Source organism: Xyrauchen texanus, chromosome 13 (genome assembly GCF_025860055.1).
Source record: "Xyrauchen texanus isolate HMW12.3.18 chromosome 13, RBS_HiC_50CHRs, whole genome shotgun sequence".
NCBI classification, from domain to species: Eukaryota; Metazoa; Chordata; class Actinopteri; order Cypriniformes; family Catostomidae; genus Xyrauchen; species Xyrauchen texanus.
The window spans coordinates 9,516,772-9,528,772 of NC_068288.1; the positions used below are offsets into that span (position 1 = coordinate 9,516,772).

Consider the following 12,001-nt stretch of genomic DNA (forward strand, 5'->3'; position numbering starts at 1 on the left):
CACTTTCCAGATGTGTTACTGGCCAGCTCATCAGCCAGTTCATCTCTCTCAGCTTCAGCTTGCTTTTTAGACCTCTCAGCTGCTGCCAAGTCCTACATTTAAAGAATTTCATTTAATTCTTCAATAGCCGAGGTAATATCATCATGCAAATCAGTTAGAATATTAAATATCTAATTATTTGTATTTTAATTCATTATAATTTATTCTTTATTATTTACTTTGTAATTTTTCTCACAATTTGCCAATGCAAATAAAGCTCAACGTGGTATTGGTTTGTAAATAACAAAGTTGATTTTATAGATAGCATCTTCCACATCTCCCTTCTGGCAAATTAACTATGCATGTTATTTACAGAAGCCTCACCTCTTGCAGCTGTAAAAGTTCAGCCTCCAGAGTCTTTGCCTTCTTCTCGTTCTCCTTAGCGCTGGACAGAACTTCCTCCCTGGCAGCTTGAGCATCATCAAGCTCTCTTTGGAAGTCCTTCATTTGAGCCTAAGTGAAAAAACACACTAAACGAATTACTACAAATTATTACATTTACGTATATCGATACAGTCAATAATGATCGTCCATCCATCCATCCATCCATCCATCCATCCATCCATCCATCCATCCATCCATCCATCCATCCATCCATCCATCCACCCACCTGAAGCTTGCGGAGCTGCTTGATGGCCTCGTCTCGTCCCTTGTTGGATGTCTCAATCTGGCCCTCAAGGTCCTTCATATCTCCCTCCAGTTTCTTCTTGGTAGCAGCAATTAAAGCCCTTTGCTTGCGTTCATCTTCAAGTTCAGTTTCCAGCTCACGGACCTATTGTTGAAGATATCTGTTTAACCCTAATTTACACTATAGCACATAAGACTGTGTGTTTATAGCACAGCACAATTTAATGAGCGAAGAAGACTCATTGTACCTGTTTGACCAACTGCCTCTTTTTCTCCTCGCCTTGCTCATCTCGGCCTTGGAGGTCTCTCTCGAACTGGGCCTTTAGAGCCTGCATGTTGACCTCCAGACGCAACTTGGCATCCTCTGCAGCCTGGAGTTCATCCTCTAGCTCTTCCAACTGAGTCTTCATCTCTTCTACCTGAGCAGCCAGGCCACGCTTTGACTTTTCAAGCTCATGCACCTAAAAAAACAAAATTTCTACATTACCTGGCAACATTTCAAAATTGACACCTTAGGTTAGTGGAGTAAAGGTTGATGCATTTTGGACTTACATTCTTGCCCACATCATCTTTGGAGCTGACCAGATCCTCCATCTCCAAGCGAAGGGCTTTATTGGCCCTCTCAAGCTCCTCGCGGGCTTCTTGTGCTTCTTCTAGAGCTCTGTTTAAAGAAAGGGCCTTGGTCTCCTTCTCTCTGGCTTCAGCCTCTGCACGATCTCTCTCATCTGCATATTTACTGGAGATGCTCTTCTCTTCAGCAAGCATCTGAAAGGAAACAAAGCAGCTAAATGTATGAACATGACCTCATCAAAGTGTGTGTAGTTGGATTTCCATTTTACCCCAGCTCAAGAATATTTTGATAAACAATCAAAAACCTGATCAAACTTCTTCTGCTTCTTCTCAAGGTTGGACACCAGCTGTCTCTGGTTGTCCAAATCCATCAGTGTGTCCTCAAGTTCCTGCTGCAGTCTGTTTTTGGTCTTCTCAAGCTTATCGTAGGCTGCTACCTTCTCCTCAAACTGAGTATTGGCTGCCTCCAGGTCTCTCTGCAGCCGCTTCTTACCCTCCTCTAAAAATTCTACGTTACCTGACACCTCCTCAAGCTTCTTCTTAAAGTCAGAGATCTATCAATACAAAGGACAATCAGGACTCAAATATTCAACATCTTTAGCTTTATAAGGTGTACTGAGCAAGGCATATTAATTTTGTTATAACGTCTTACCTGCATGTTCAATGTCGAGACATTTCTCTCCACGTTCCTTTTTGCCTCTGTTTCCTCCTCTAACTGCTCCTGTATAGCATTACGGTCATCTTCCATTTGTCGTAGTTTGGTAGAGAATTGGAGTTTTTGTCTTGTCTCTTCAGCCAGCAACTCCTAAAACCGACACAAGGAGTCAAGAGTCCAAATCCAAGCTAATCCATGACCAAACATCTCAAACCAAGTAATGAAAATTATATTTGGTAATAATCAATAATGAACATATTTATAGAATAAAGAAATGGCATAAAGTGTGAGTCACTGTGAGTGAAGTAAATGTGTTTCCTGCAGAACATTCTACCCTTTACCAGTTAAAACGGGGTCATGACATGCCTTTTTTCTTTCATATTTTAATATGTTCCTTGAGATTCCCTTATAATATTACAGAAAAAATTTTGAACAATAAAAAAACAAACAAAACAAAATTCTATTTTTGTAAAACATTATCTTTTTCCACCCTCATTCTGACATTTGGTTTTGGTGCTGCTATTCCTTTAAGATTTGACAGTAAATGGCCACTGTTATGATTGTCTCTGATTTGCTCACTGCTACTGGGCGGGCTATAGAAGTGATAAGGTAAAGTAGGTGTTGATGTGTTGTTGTGGAGGCGTTCAGATGCAAATGTCTACTACAGTGTGACATCACAATGTGAAAGAAGTAGAGATTGAGTTGTTTTTGGCAGCTTGGTTTAAACAAATGCTCTTTTTGCAGTGAGGAGGAAGTTTTGAATTCTGAAACTTACAATTGGTTTTTAAACAATTATACACACCCGGTCCCTTATCAGGCTAATCAAGCCTCCGAGATGGATAAAGGCCGACTGCGGAGGATGGTGCGGGAGAGAGAGATCGTTTACGGACATGTCCGTCATGTGTGAGTGTTTGTTTTGTGTTTAAGTTTTAATTAAAATATTATTTATATCGTCAAGCCAGTTCTCGCCTCCTCCTTGCCCGTCGAAATGGCGTTACACTGGTGCCGAAATCCGGGAAGGAGGAGGGATACGCCGTAGTAGAGCTCTCGCCACTACCATCCACCCCAAGCGGAGGAAGGCTGCCGACCGTGAGAAGGGGCTCCTAACCGACCACCTGGAGGGGCGGAGGAGTCCCCTACCGGCCGCTGAAACACGGGGGCCCTGTCACAAGTACAATGACCTCTTATATGTCAAAAGAAAAATGAAGGAAAAATTGAAGGAAATTTTGAATCCTTGTGTCTAATTTGTTATTAAAGATCAAATCTTTTATTGTAGGAAATAAAATGTGCCATTTTTATCCAATTAATCGATTAATCAAAGAGATAATCAACAGATTAATCTTTTACATTTATGCATTTGGCAGATACTTTTCTCCAAAGTGACATACAGAGCACTTTTACCCCCCTGAGTAACCTGGAGTTAAGTGCCCTGCTCAAGAACATAAATGTTGTGGTTTTGGGGATTGAACCGGCAATCTTCTGCTTACCAGTTCTGTGCTTTAAACCAATACACCACCACCACACCACCACTCTACCCTTTATCGAAGTAATCATTAGTTGCAGCCCTGCTTGTGTAGCTATGAATCAAAAACACCACATTGTAAGCAGTGCTGAGTAGATTACTTCTGAATTGTAATCTGCTACTGATTACAAATGATGACTAAAATTGTAGTCATTAATGTAATCTCTTGGATTACATTTTTAAAGAAATGCAATCTGATTGCTTTTTGAATATTTTTGGATTACCTAATTCTTGTTTGTTTGACGTCACATGCATTTGAGTAGGAAAAGCTTGTACCATTTTGACAATGTTGCTTAAATGTATTTAAATTTTAATTTAATTAATGGATCACAAAATGAGAATGAGCTATTTATCTGTTTCTGAGTGAAATATAAAAAACAAAAGCCACATAAAATGGTCTTACCCAGCTAATAATGGCACAAAATTACTGTAATATTATTACGAGTGTAATTTAATGTAGTTAAATTGAATTGCAAGTACTTGATTTTTGTAATCAGATAATGTAATCCAGATTACATGTAATCCCTTACTTCCCAGCACTGGTTGCCAGTACCTGTGTATCTTGGACTTGAGCACTCAAAGTAGCCACATCCTTGCTAAGCTTTATGTTCTTCCCCTCGGCTTCATTGAGAAGGTTGGTAACACTCTCCAGTTCCACCTGTTAAGGAAAAGGCAAGAACAGTCTGTTAAATAATAACTAACATTTTGAAGATTCTTCCAACAACATATAAAAAATATTGAATGGTATTCCATCCTCCATCACTCACAGTGATTTTAGAGACCCGATCTCCAAGCTCTGCCTTCTGCTTCTCGCTGTCATTAAAACGAGACTGCAGGTCAGCAAGCTGTCCCTCTACCTTCTTCCTTTTTTGTTCCACATCCTGTTTGGCCTGAGTAAGAGAGCGGATCTCCACTTGGAGTTCTGACGTCTCCTTCTCCAAAGATTGCTTAGATTTATCCAGGTTCGACTTCACCTAAGAAGCATAAAGTATATCAGCAATTGGAATTCTTCAGAAGTTTAAATATATCGACAGAAATAAGTTGATTGTTGGATATGTGTGCTTACCCTCTTGGATTGCTCCAGCTGCTCTGTAAGCTCCTCCAAGGCTTGAGTATGTTTCTGTCTCATTTCTTGCACCTGAGCCTCATGGACGCGGCTCTCTTCCTCCATGGCTCTCTTCAGGAGAGTCACCTCCTGTTCACGCTTGGCCCTGACAAAACATGCCTCCTTATGATTAGGTTTATGGTGTCTAGTAAACCCCTATTTCACTTTTTCAGTGAAAAACATGCCATTGAAAAGACAGACCGGAACATCCTTATACCTACTGTGTTCTGCATAACAGCAAAAGTCATATGGGTATTGAACAACATGAGGATAAGTAAATTATGTCCGAATTTTTAATTTTGGGTGAAATATTCCTTCAGATAACATAATGTTAAGCTGACTAAGGTATACCTGTAGGAATCCAGACTGTCAGTGTGTAAACAAAAGATTAAAATAGAATTCTTTGTATCCACACACTCACAAATACACACCTGAGCTCCTGCTGAGTGGCTGTGGTGTCCAGTGTGTCCTCCAGCTCAGACTTGAGAGCTTCGAGCTCTTCTCCCAAGTCTCTCTTGGTCTTTTCAGCCTTGTTACGGGCAACACGCTCTGATTCCAGGTCCTCCTGTAGATCTGAGATGTGTCCTTCCAGCTCTCTGATCTTCTTGAGTGCATTGTTTTTCTGAGCTATTTCATCCTCAAGTCTGATGTAAATGGAGAGAGAATACAGTTCAGTCAGTTACTCTCAGTTTCAGTGTTCAATATGAAACAAATGTTTATCTAATACTTTTTAAAAATTCTATTTAAATATGTAAATGCTTTTTTTTTTAGTATTGAAGGAGTATGTGCTGGGCACTTGTTGGCTTCTTTTCTTCTCTAACTGGTCATAAAATTGTATTTATTTATTTTAAGTAATTCATAAATATGCACAACTGATATATGGGTAGCACTTTAGTTTACTGCACTATTCTACATTTACATACTATATAATTACAACAACTGCAGTAATTACTAGGTACTAACCCTAAACTAACCCAACCCTAACCTTAACTCATATTAAATACATATAGTTACCTAGTATTACACAGTACTTTCTTGGGTAAGTACACTGTTAGTATACTGAAAGTACACATACTGTAAAATATATTGTAACCAATATTGGTCTACAAAACTGATTTCAGGCATTTAGCTCCAAAAAGAAAAAAAGGCAGCATAAATGTAATCCATACGACTCCAGTGGTTAAATCCATGTCTTCTGCAGCGATCTAATCAGTTTTGGGTGAGAACTGACTTTAAATTATTTTCACTGTGTAACTTGCCATTGTAGTCACTCACCATTGCCATTAGTGTATGAGTGTGAGAGTTAATGGGTGATTGGGACACATTGTAAAGCACTTTGGTAACCTCTAAGGTTAAAGTGCAGACCATTTACCATTTAGTCTCTAGGCACAATCATGATTTCAAACACAATTATACTTCCTAGTGTTTGATGCATGCGCAGAGTGCTAGATGGCAAAAGGGATTACATGGATTAAACCACTGGAGTCGTATGGATTACTTTTATGATGCCTTTATGTGCTTTCTGGAGCTTCAGCGTTTTGGTCACCATTTGCTTGCATTGATTGGACCTTCTTCTAAAAATGTGTTCAGCAGAAGACATAAAGTCATACACATCAGGGATGGCATGAGGGTGAGTAAATAAGAATTTTCATTTTTGGGTGAACTCTCCCTTTAACAGCAGCATACCGTGCCAGTGCAGCTTGGAGTTCCTCCTCTTTCTTGGCAAGCTGGGCTTTCAGATCAGCAATCTGAGCTTGAAGGTCAGCAATCTGCTCTTGAAGGTCATTGGATTCACCCTCCAACTTCCTCTTGGCTTTCTCCAGCTCCTGACGAGTCTTCTCTTCTTTCTTTAAGCGGACTATAGACAACAAACAAGGGAATTATCACTTACAACTGGATCGTTAATTCCTGTTTTTATTAATAAGACATTAATGTGATAATATTATGAAGCAAATATCCGAATGAGTATTTTAGCTAATTGAATAATAAACAAACCCTCAAGTTCAGAAATCATTGACTCATGCTTATTCTTCAGCTTTGTCAGATTCTTGGATTTTTCTTCCTCTTCAGTCAGATTTGAACTATAATCAGCTACCCTTTCCTCTAGAAGCTTTCTCTCCTGCAAATATAGTACTTTTAATAAAAGAAAATCATAATATAATATAATGAAACAAATTTCAGATTCAAATATACCAACCAAAGAAATTTTTTTTGACATCAAACCTTCAGCAATTTGTTGGTCTGGTCCTCCATAACCAGGATATCATCCTCTAACTTCTTGATTTTGGCATCACAGGTAACCTTCTCCAACTGCAGCTTCTGACGAGCATCCTCTTCTTCGTCAAGATGATCCTCAAGGTCCTTAGAACGTGTAAATTTAGATACAAAAGAGGGTCACTGACTAAATAGTAGAGTTTAAGGATGTTTAAACACTGCCACTATATCAGAGGAGCATTCCAAAAAAGTGTTGGCTGCCCACCGTAGTTATGAGAATAATTATAAACGTACCCTGATCTGTTCCTGCATTTTCTTCTTTTCCAGTTGTAGGACTGCACCACGATCCTCCTCCTCCTCCAACCTGGCCTCCATCTCATGCAAGATCTCTTCAAGTTCTTGTTTCTTGCCGGCCAACCGTACTCTCATTTCCTCCGCCTCTGCGTAGAGCTCCGTCTCAGCCTGCAACTTCTCCTGGAGCTGGTTCCTTTCCTCCACAAGCTGCAGATGTGCAAGGATTGTATGTATTTCAGGGCATGATTGTCATTAAATTGGCACAATTGACAGATTAACTTCAGGAACTTTACCTGTGAGTGTTTCAGTGTGACATCCTTTAGTTCTAGTTCATATTTTTGTGCAGATTCTTTGGCCCTTTGGAGCTCTTCGTCCTTCAGACTCATCTCCTCCTCTTGGCGTGTCACCTGCAGGAGAGGCTTCACCTGTGGACATCAAAGGAGATGGGTTTAGATGAGTAGTAATTTGTAACCATAACCAATCCTGGATAGTTGTTTCATTAGACAGGGGTGGACAAATTATAGAAAGCATCTTATTTATAGAAAGGTATAAAGTATTCTTATTTAAAATATATACATGACATTTAGATCTTGTGGTTGAGGCCATGAAAGGTGTTTCACTTCATTTTTGTGTTCATTAAACCAATCTTGAATTTATTAAGCTGGTCCATTGTATGTTTGAGGGACTGTTATTTTAAGGTTAAATTAATGTCTTCCAAAGTGATCACTTTTGGTGCGAAAAAGATCAATATTTATGTACTTATTAACTATAAACCATTGCTTCCATTCGGCTTCATGAAAGGGTGGAGTCCAAACGGTCTCTCGTGTGACGTATTCCATTGCCATGATACAGATGTAATCTCACGTTCTCCACTTGGTTGACACATACAGGATAAGCACACAAATGCACCATTGTGAGTAAAGAAACAGATAAATACAGATCTAAACCAACACCAACCAAGCTACTGTACAGCATTCCTGCATCTCACTTGTAAACAGTGCTGCTCTTCTAGCTGTGACACACATGCCTCAATTCTCGTGTGTTTCAAATTCCAATGCGATTACGTCACAACCGTGTACCGCTCCTGACCGGAAGCATGATTTAGAGTTAAAAAAAGTACTTATATATTTATGTTTTTAGAAGACATTCATTTTAGATCTGGTGTCGTATCAATTACTTTTATGCCGACTGTCTTTTTAGAGCTTCAAAAGCTAAATCTCCATTCACTTGCATTTTAAGGACCCACTGAGCTAAGATATTTTTCTTCAAATGTGTTCTGGTGAAGAAAGAAAGTCATACATACCTGGGATATCATGAAGGTGAGTAAATAATGAGAGAATTTTCATTTTTGGGTGAACTATCCCTTTAAAGTGCATTTATCAGTATGTAAACCACGACGTTATAAGTTGACCTACTGGAACTATGTATTTTCTTTATAACCTGTGTACTACTATATACCCCATATAATCAATGCCTAAATAAACTATGCTAATATAAACCATGCTTGTGGACACTATTCATCAGACAAGAAATTCATCAGACAAGAAATCTCTCACCTTGGTGAAGAGTCTCCACCACTGCCAGTTCCTGAGTTTCAGATAAGCAGCACAGTTCCTCTGGATCACCTTCATAGCTGTCAGCTGTTGTTGCCTCTTGACAAAGGCCCTACAAGGGGTTTTAAATATAAATAATTCAAATTGTATATAGCTTAATCTCAAGATGTTTTGGAAAAAACTTTCTTTATACACACTTTCTAGCTAGGAATCCTCTGGCCTGTGCTTGGAAGGCAATGATAATGACAGTGATCTTCAGGTCACGCTCCTCCTCAAGCTGGGCCAGGACTCCTGTGCGGAAGAAGATTTTGCTCTGACCAATACGGTACAGGTTTGGGTCCAGGTCCAGCTGCTTGATCTACAAACGTAGTTGCATATGAGGAAGTGTTAACATCACGAGTTTGTGTGATGCTCAGTTATAAAGTTTTATCGGTTGACATCATCTTACCATCAGACAGCAGGCCTGCTTTCCATCCATGAAGCCTTTTGGAATAGCATTTGCTGCCAAGATCTCATATCTGTATGTCGATGCAATATCAAGAAAATTACACCTCATCTATTAGTCTATTACAAGTCTCTCTAGTTGAAACACTTGTTCATTAAAGGGATAGTCCACTACAAATTATTTTGAAGTTCAGTCATTAAACTCTACATGGCACAAGCTGATGGGTCCTTTAAACATGTATTCTCATCGCCAATCAGCTTACATACTTCATGGCCCAAACTAATAGGTCCTTTGAAATGTAATCTGTTAGCCAGTCAACTTTCATACTGTCTCTTTGTCTGAAATTTAAATAGCCACAGTTGTTTGCAGATAAGCCGGTTTCACTGCTGTACATTACAATAGTTTTCTCTCTAAAACCCTCCTCCTCCCTAGCACCACTTGTCTAGATCTAGTTTAGATGCATATCTTGCCTGCCAAGACATAACCTACCAACTTGTCACATCCATTATAACATTTAAAATGTATTCTTAGAGCTGTCATGACTAAAGTAAATTATTAAGAGTAAAGCACCCACCGCTGGCGGAACTCCTGGAAGACAATTCTGTTGGGGAATCCTTGGCGGCAGATACGAATACCCTCCAGCACACCATTACATCTCAACTGTTCAAGCACCAGGTAGGCATCCAGCTTTCCTGCCTGAAAGCGGAGAAAGTACCTTACATTTAAAAATAGCTGTTATGCCTCTGTATTTTCTACAACTAGTCTGAGACTGCACTCTGTACTCATAAGGCATTGGTACTTTCTTTTGTACAACTTATATTAATATGGTAGGCATAAGATTATGGTTTCTCCTTGAACTATAGTTTCTATTTTGCACTCTCTTTGAAAATGAGGAGACAAACCTTTTTCTCGTGGTTGGGGATAATGCAACGAACAAAGTTTGGCTGTGTGTTGTGCAGTGTGGTCATTAGCTTAGTCAGAGACTCTTTGTAAAGCTGACCCACGGTACGGAACATGCCCTTCTTGGTCTTAGAGGCACTTGGCGCAAAGCTGTTTGACATCTTGGCAATGGTTTCCAATCCAACTACACGGTCAACTGAGGAAGAAAAGTACAACATGTCAGCCATTATTCTTATTCGACTTATACTTTACATTGATAAACCAAATTTGATTTGGTTTGAACATTTAGAGGTTTTGTGACACCATCATGAACATAAATTCAGTGGTCAAAATTCACTAGGTCCAAATCCTTCTCATTTGTAGATTAGACAGTGTGTATGAAATATGAGAAATTTTTATAGTTATTACTGACCCTCCTTCCAAAGATCTTGCACAAATGGATTGGAGGAATTATTCAGCAATGCTGTTACATTGTCATTTAGAGGGTCCATGTTCTTGGTCAGCCATGCTGTTGCATTGTATTCCACCTGATTGAGAAAGAATAGGTTTCGGCCATGATTTTCAATACATAGTATATATTCATGTTTTAATTTTCTGTTTTCGATGCTCTCCACATGTTTTAACTCACCCTTCCAGCATAGTGAAGCACAGAGAACTCAGTCTTGTCCTTAAGTTGCTTAGGTTTAGCAAACTTAGCATGATTAACATGAGTGTTGCAAAGTTTCTCCACGAAGGAGACATCTGTTGCCTTTGGAAACCAACATTCTTCGTCCAACAGAGCCAGGATGCCTGGAGGATTGTTCTGTTGAATAGATTCAGTAAAAGTAAGTGTCTCTGTGTATAGTTTAATTTATAAACTAGACATTTGTAATTAAAACATTTTATTGATTCAAAAATAGACAGGAGAAAAACACAACACATACACAACGAATCAACATTTAACATTTAACCCCCACAAATATCCCTCCCCAATCACCAATCACCAACCCCACCCTAACCCCCAGCGAACACCCCTGTGGTCACATATAATAATACACACACACACACACACACACACACACAGATTCCCCCATGTCCTGACAAACATGTCCCCAAACCCTTGCTTTCTATTTGCCACCTCCTCGAAAGCTGCCACCCTCCTCATCTCCCACACCACTCTGGAAATGATGGCTCTCCGCCCGACTTCCAAACCCTTCAAATAATATGTCTGCCAATCATGATACGGTCTGAACCCAATTTTTTATATGTTTATCCCCCAAATGTATGACCGCCCCATTGCCCAAAATACAAAGTGTGGGGCAAAGTAGTGCCCGATACGTCACACAAACAACTCTGAACCTTCAACCAAAATTATTGTATCTTAACACACCCCCAAAAGACATGAGTTGTATCTCCAACTTCTGATTGGCATCACTAGCAGGTGGGCGTGTCTTTAAGACAAAGCCTATACAATCTAGAGGGGGTCCAATAGAATCTATGTAAAATCTTGAATTGCATAAGGTGAACCCTTGCATCTCTATATGTAGACTTTTCGAATTTTTTGAATCCTCCAATACCAAATTTAAATCTTTCTCCCATAATCTCTTGAGAAAATTTGTAGCTCCGTCCCCCAGACTCTGAATTGGCAGGGAGTAATACACTGATGCCTCATGACCTTTTTCGAAAGAAGTATCACCTCTCCCAGAGTAACTGCCGCTTTAGGAGGGGTGTGTTACTCCCAAAAACAATACAGAGCAGGTGGCGCAGCTGTAAATACCTATAAAACTGAGATCTGGGAATCCCAAAATGTTGAACCAAATTCTCAAAAGATCTCCACACTCATCCAGTTCACAGAGTGTAGTAACCCTCCTAACAATCCACTCTGACCAGCAGAAAGGGGACTTATTAATACATAATTTAGAGTTCAACCATATGCTTGAGGCAACATTTAAATAAATGTCTGAATTAAACACTCTGGACACATTTGTCCATACCGAGTGCAAATGCGAGATAACGGGGTGTAACTTAACTTCTCCGATTTGTTTAATAGAAAAGCTTTTCAATAGCAAAATAGGGGCAAGAAATTCCTGTTCAATAC

The 12,001-nt window shown here is 39.5% G+C and overlaps 1 protein-coding gene across 2 annotated transcripts in view; it reads right to left on the reverse strand.

Annotated features, from left to right (window-relative positions):
- Positions 1–12,001, reverse strand: part of LOC127653875 (myosin-11-like) — a 60,045-nt gene that overhangs the window by 16,726 nt on the left and 31,318 nt on the right. For both annotated transcript variants that reach the window (XM_052140682.1, XM_052140681.1), the window contains 23 exons: positions 10,553–10,726; positions 10,337–10,451; positions 9,927–10,120; positions 9,599–9,720; positions 9,028–9,097; positions 8,777–8,937; positions 8,583–8,691; positions 7,320–7,451; positions 7,027–7,233; positions 6,742–6,879; positions 6,514–6,637; positions 6,205–6,376; positions 4,950–5,162; positions 4,480–4,624; positions 4,181–4,387; positions 3,967–4,071; positions 1,889–2,041; positions 1,542–1,790; positions 1,219–1,431; positions 915–1,127; positions 650–811; positions 364–492; positions 4–92 (listed from right to left, as the gene is read on the reverse strand). In XM_052140682.1, the coding sequence (XP_051996642.1) occupies positions 4–92; positions 364–492; positions 650–811; positions 915–1,127; positions 1,219–1,431; positions 1,542–1,790; positions 1,889–2,041; positions 3,967–4,071; positions 4,181–4,387; positions 4,480–4,624; positions 4,950–5,162; positions 6,205–6,376; positions 6,514–6,637; positions 6,742–6,879; positions 7,027–7,233; positions 7,320–7,451; positions 8,583–8,691; positions 8,777–8,937; positions 9,028–9,097; positions 9,599–9,720; positions 9,927–10,120; positions 10,337–10,451; positions 10,553–10,726 (3,596 nt within the window). The remainder of the gene's footprint in view (positions 1–3; positions 93–363; positions 493–649; positions 812–914; positions 1,128–1,218; positions 1,432–1,541; positions 1,791–1,888; positions 2,042–3,966; positions 4,072–4,180; positions 4,388–4,479; positions 4,625–4,949; positions 5,163–6,204; positions 6,377–6,513; positions 6,638–6,741; positions 6,880–7,026; positions 7,234–7,319; positions 7,452–8,582; positions 8,692–8,776; positions 8,938–9,027; positions 9,098–9,598; positions 9,721–9,926; positions 10,121–10,336; positions 10,452–10,552; positions 10,727–12,001) is intronic.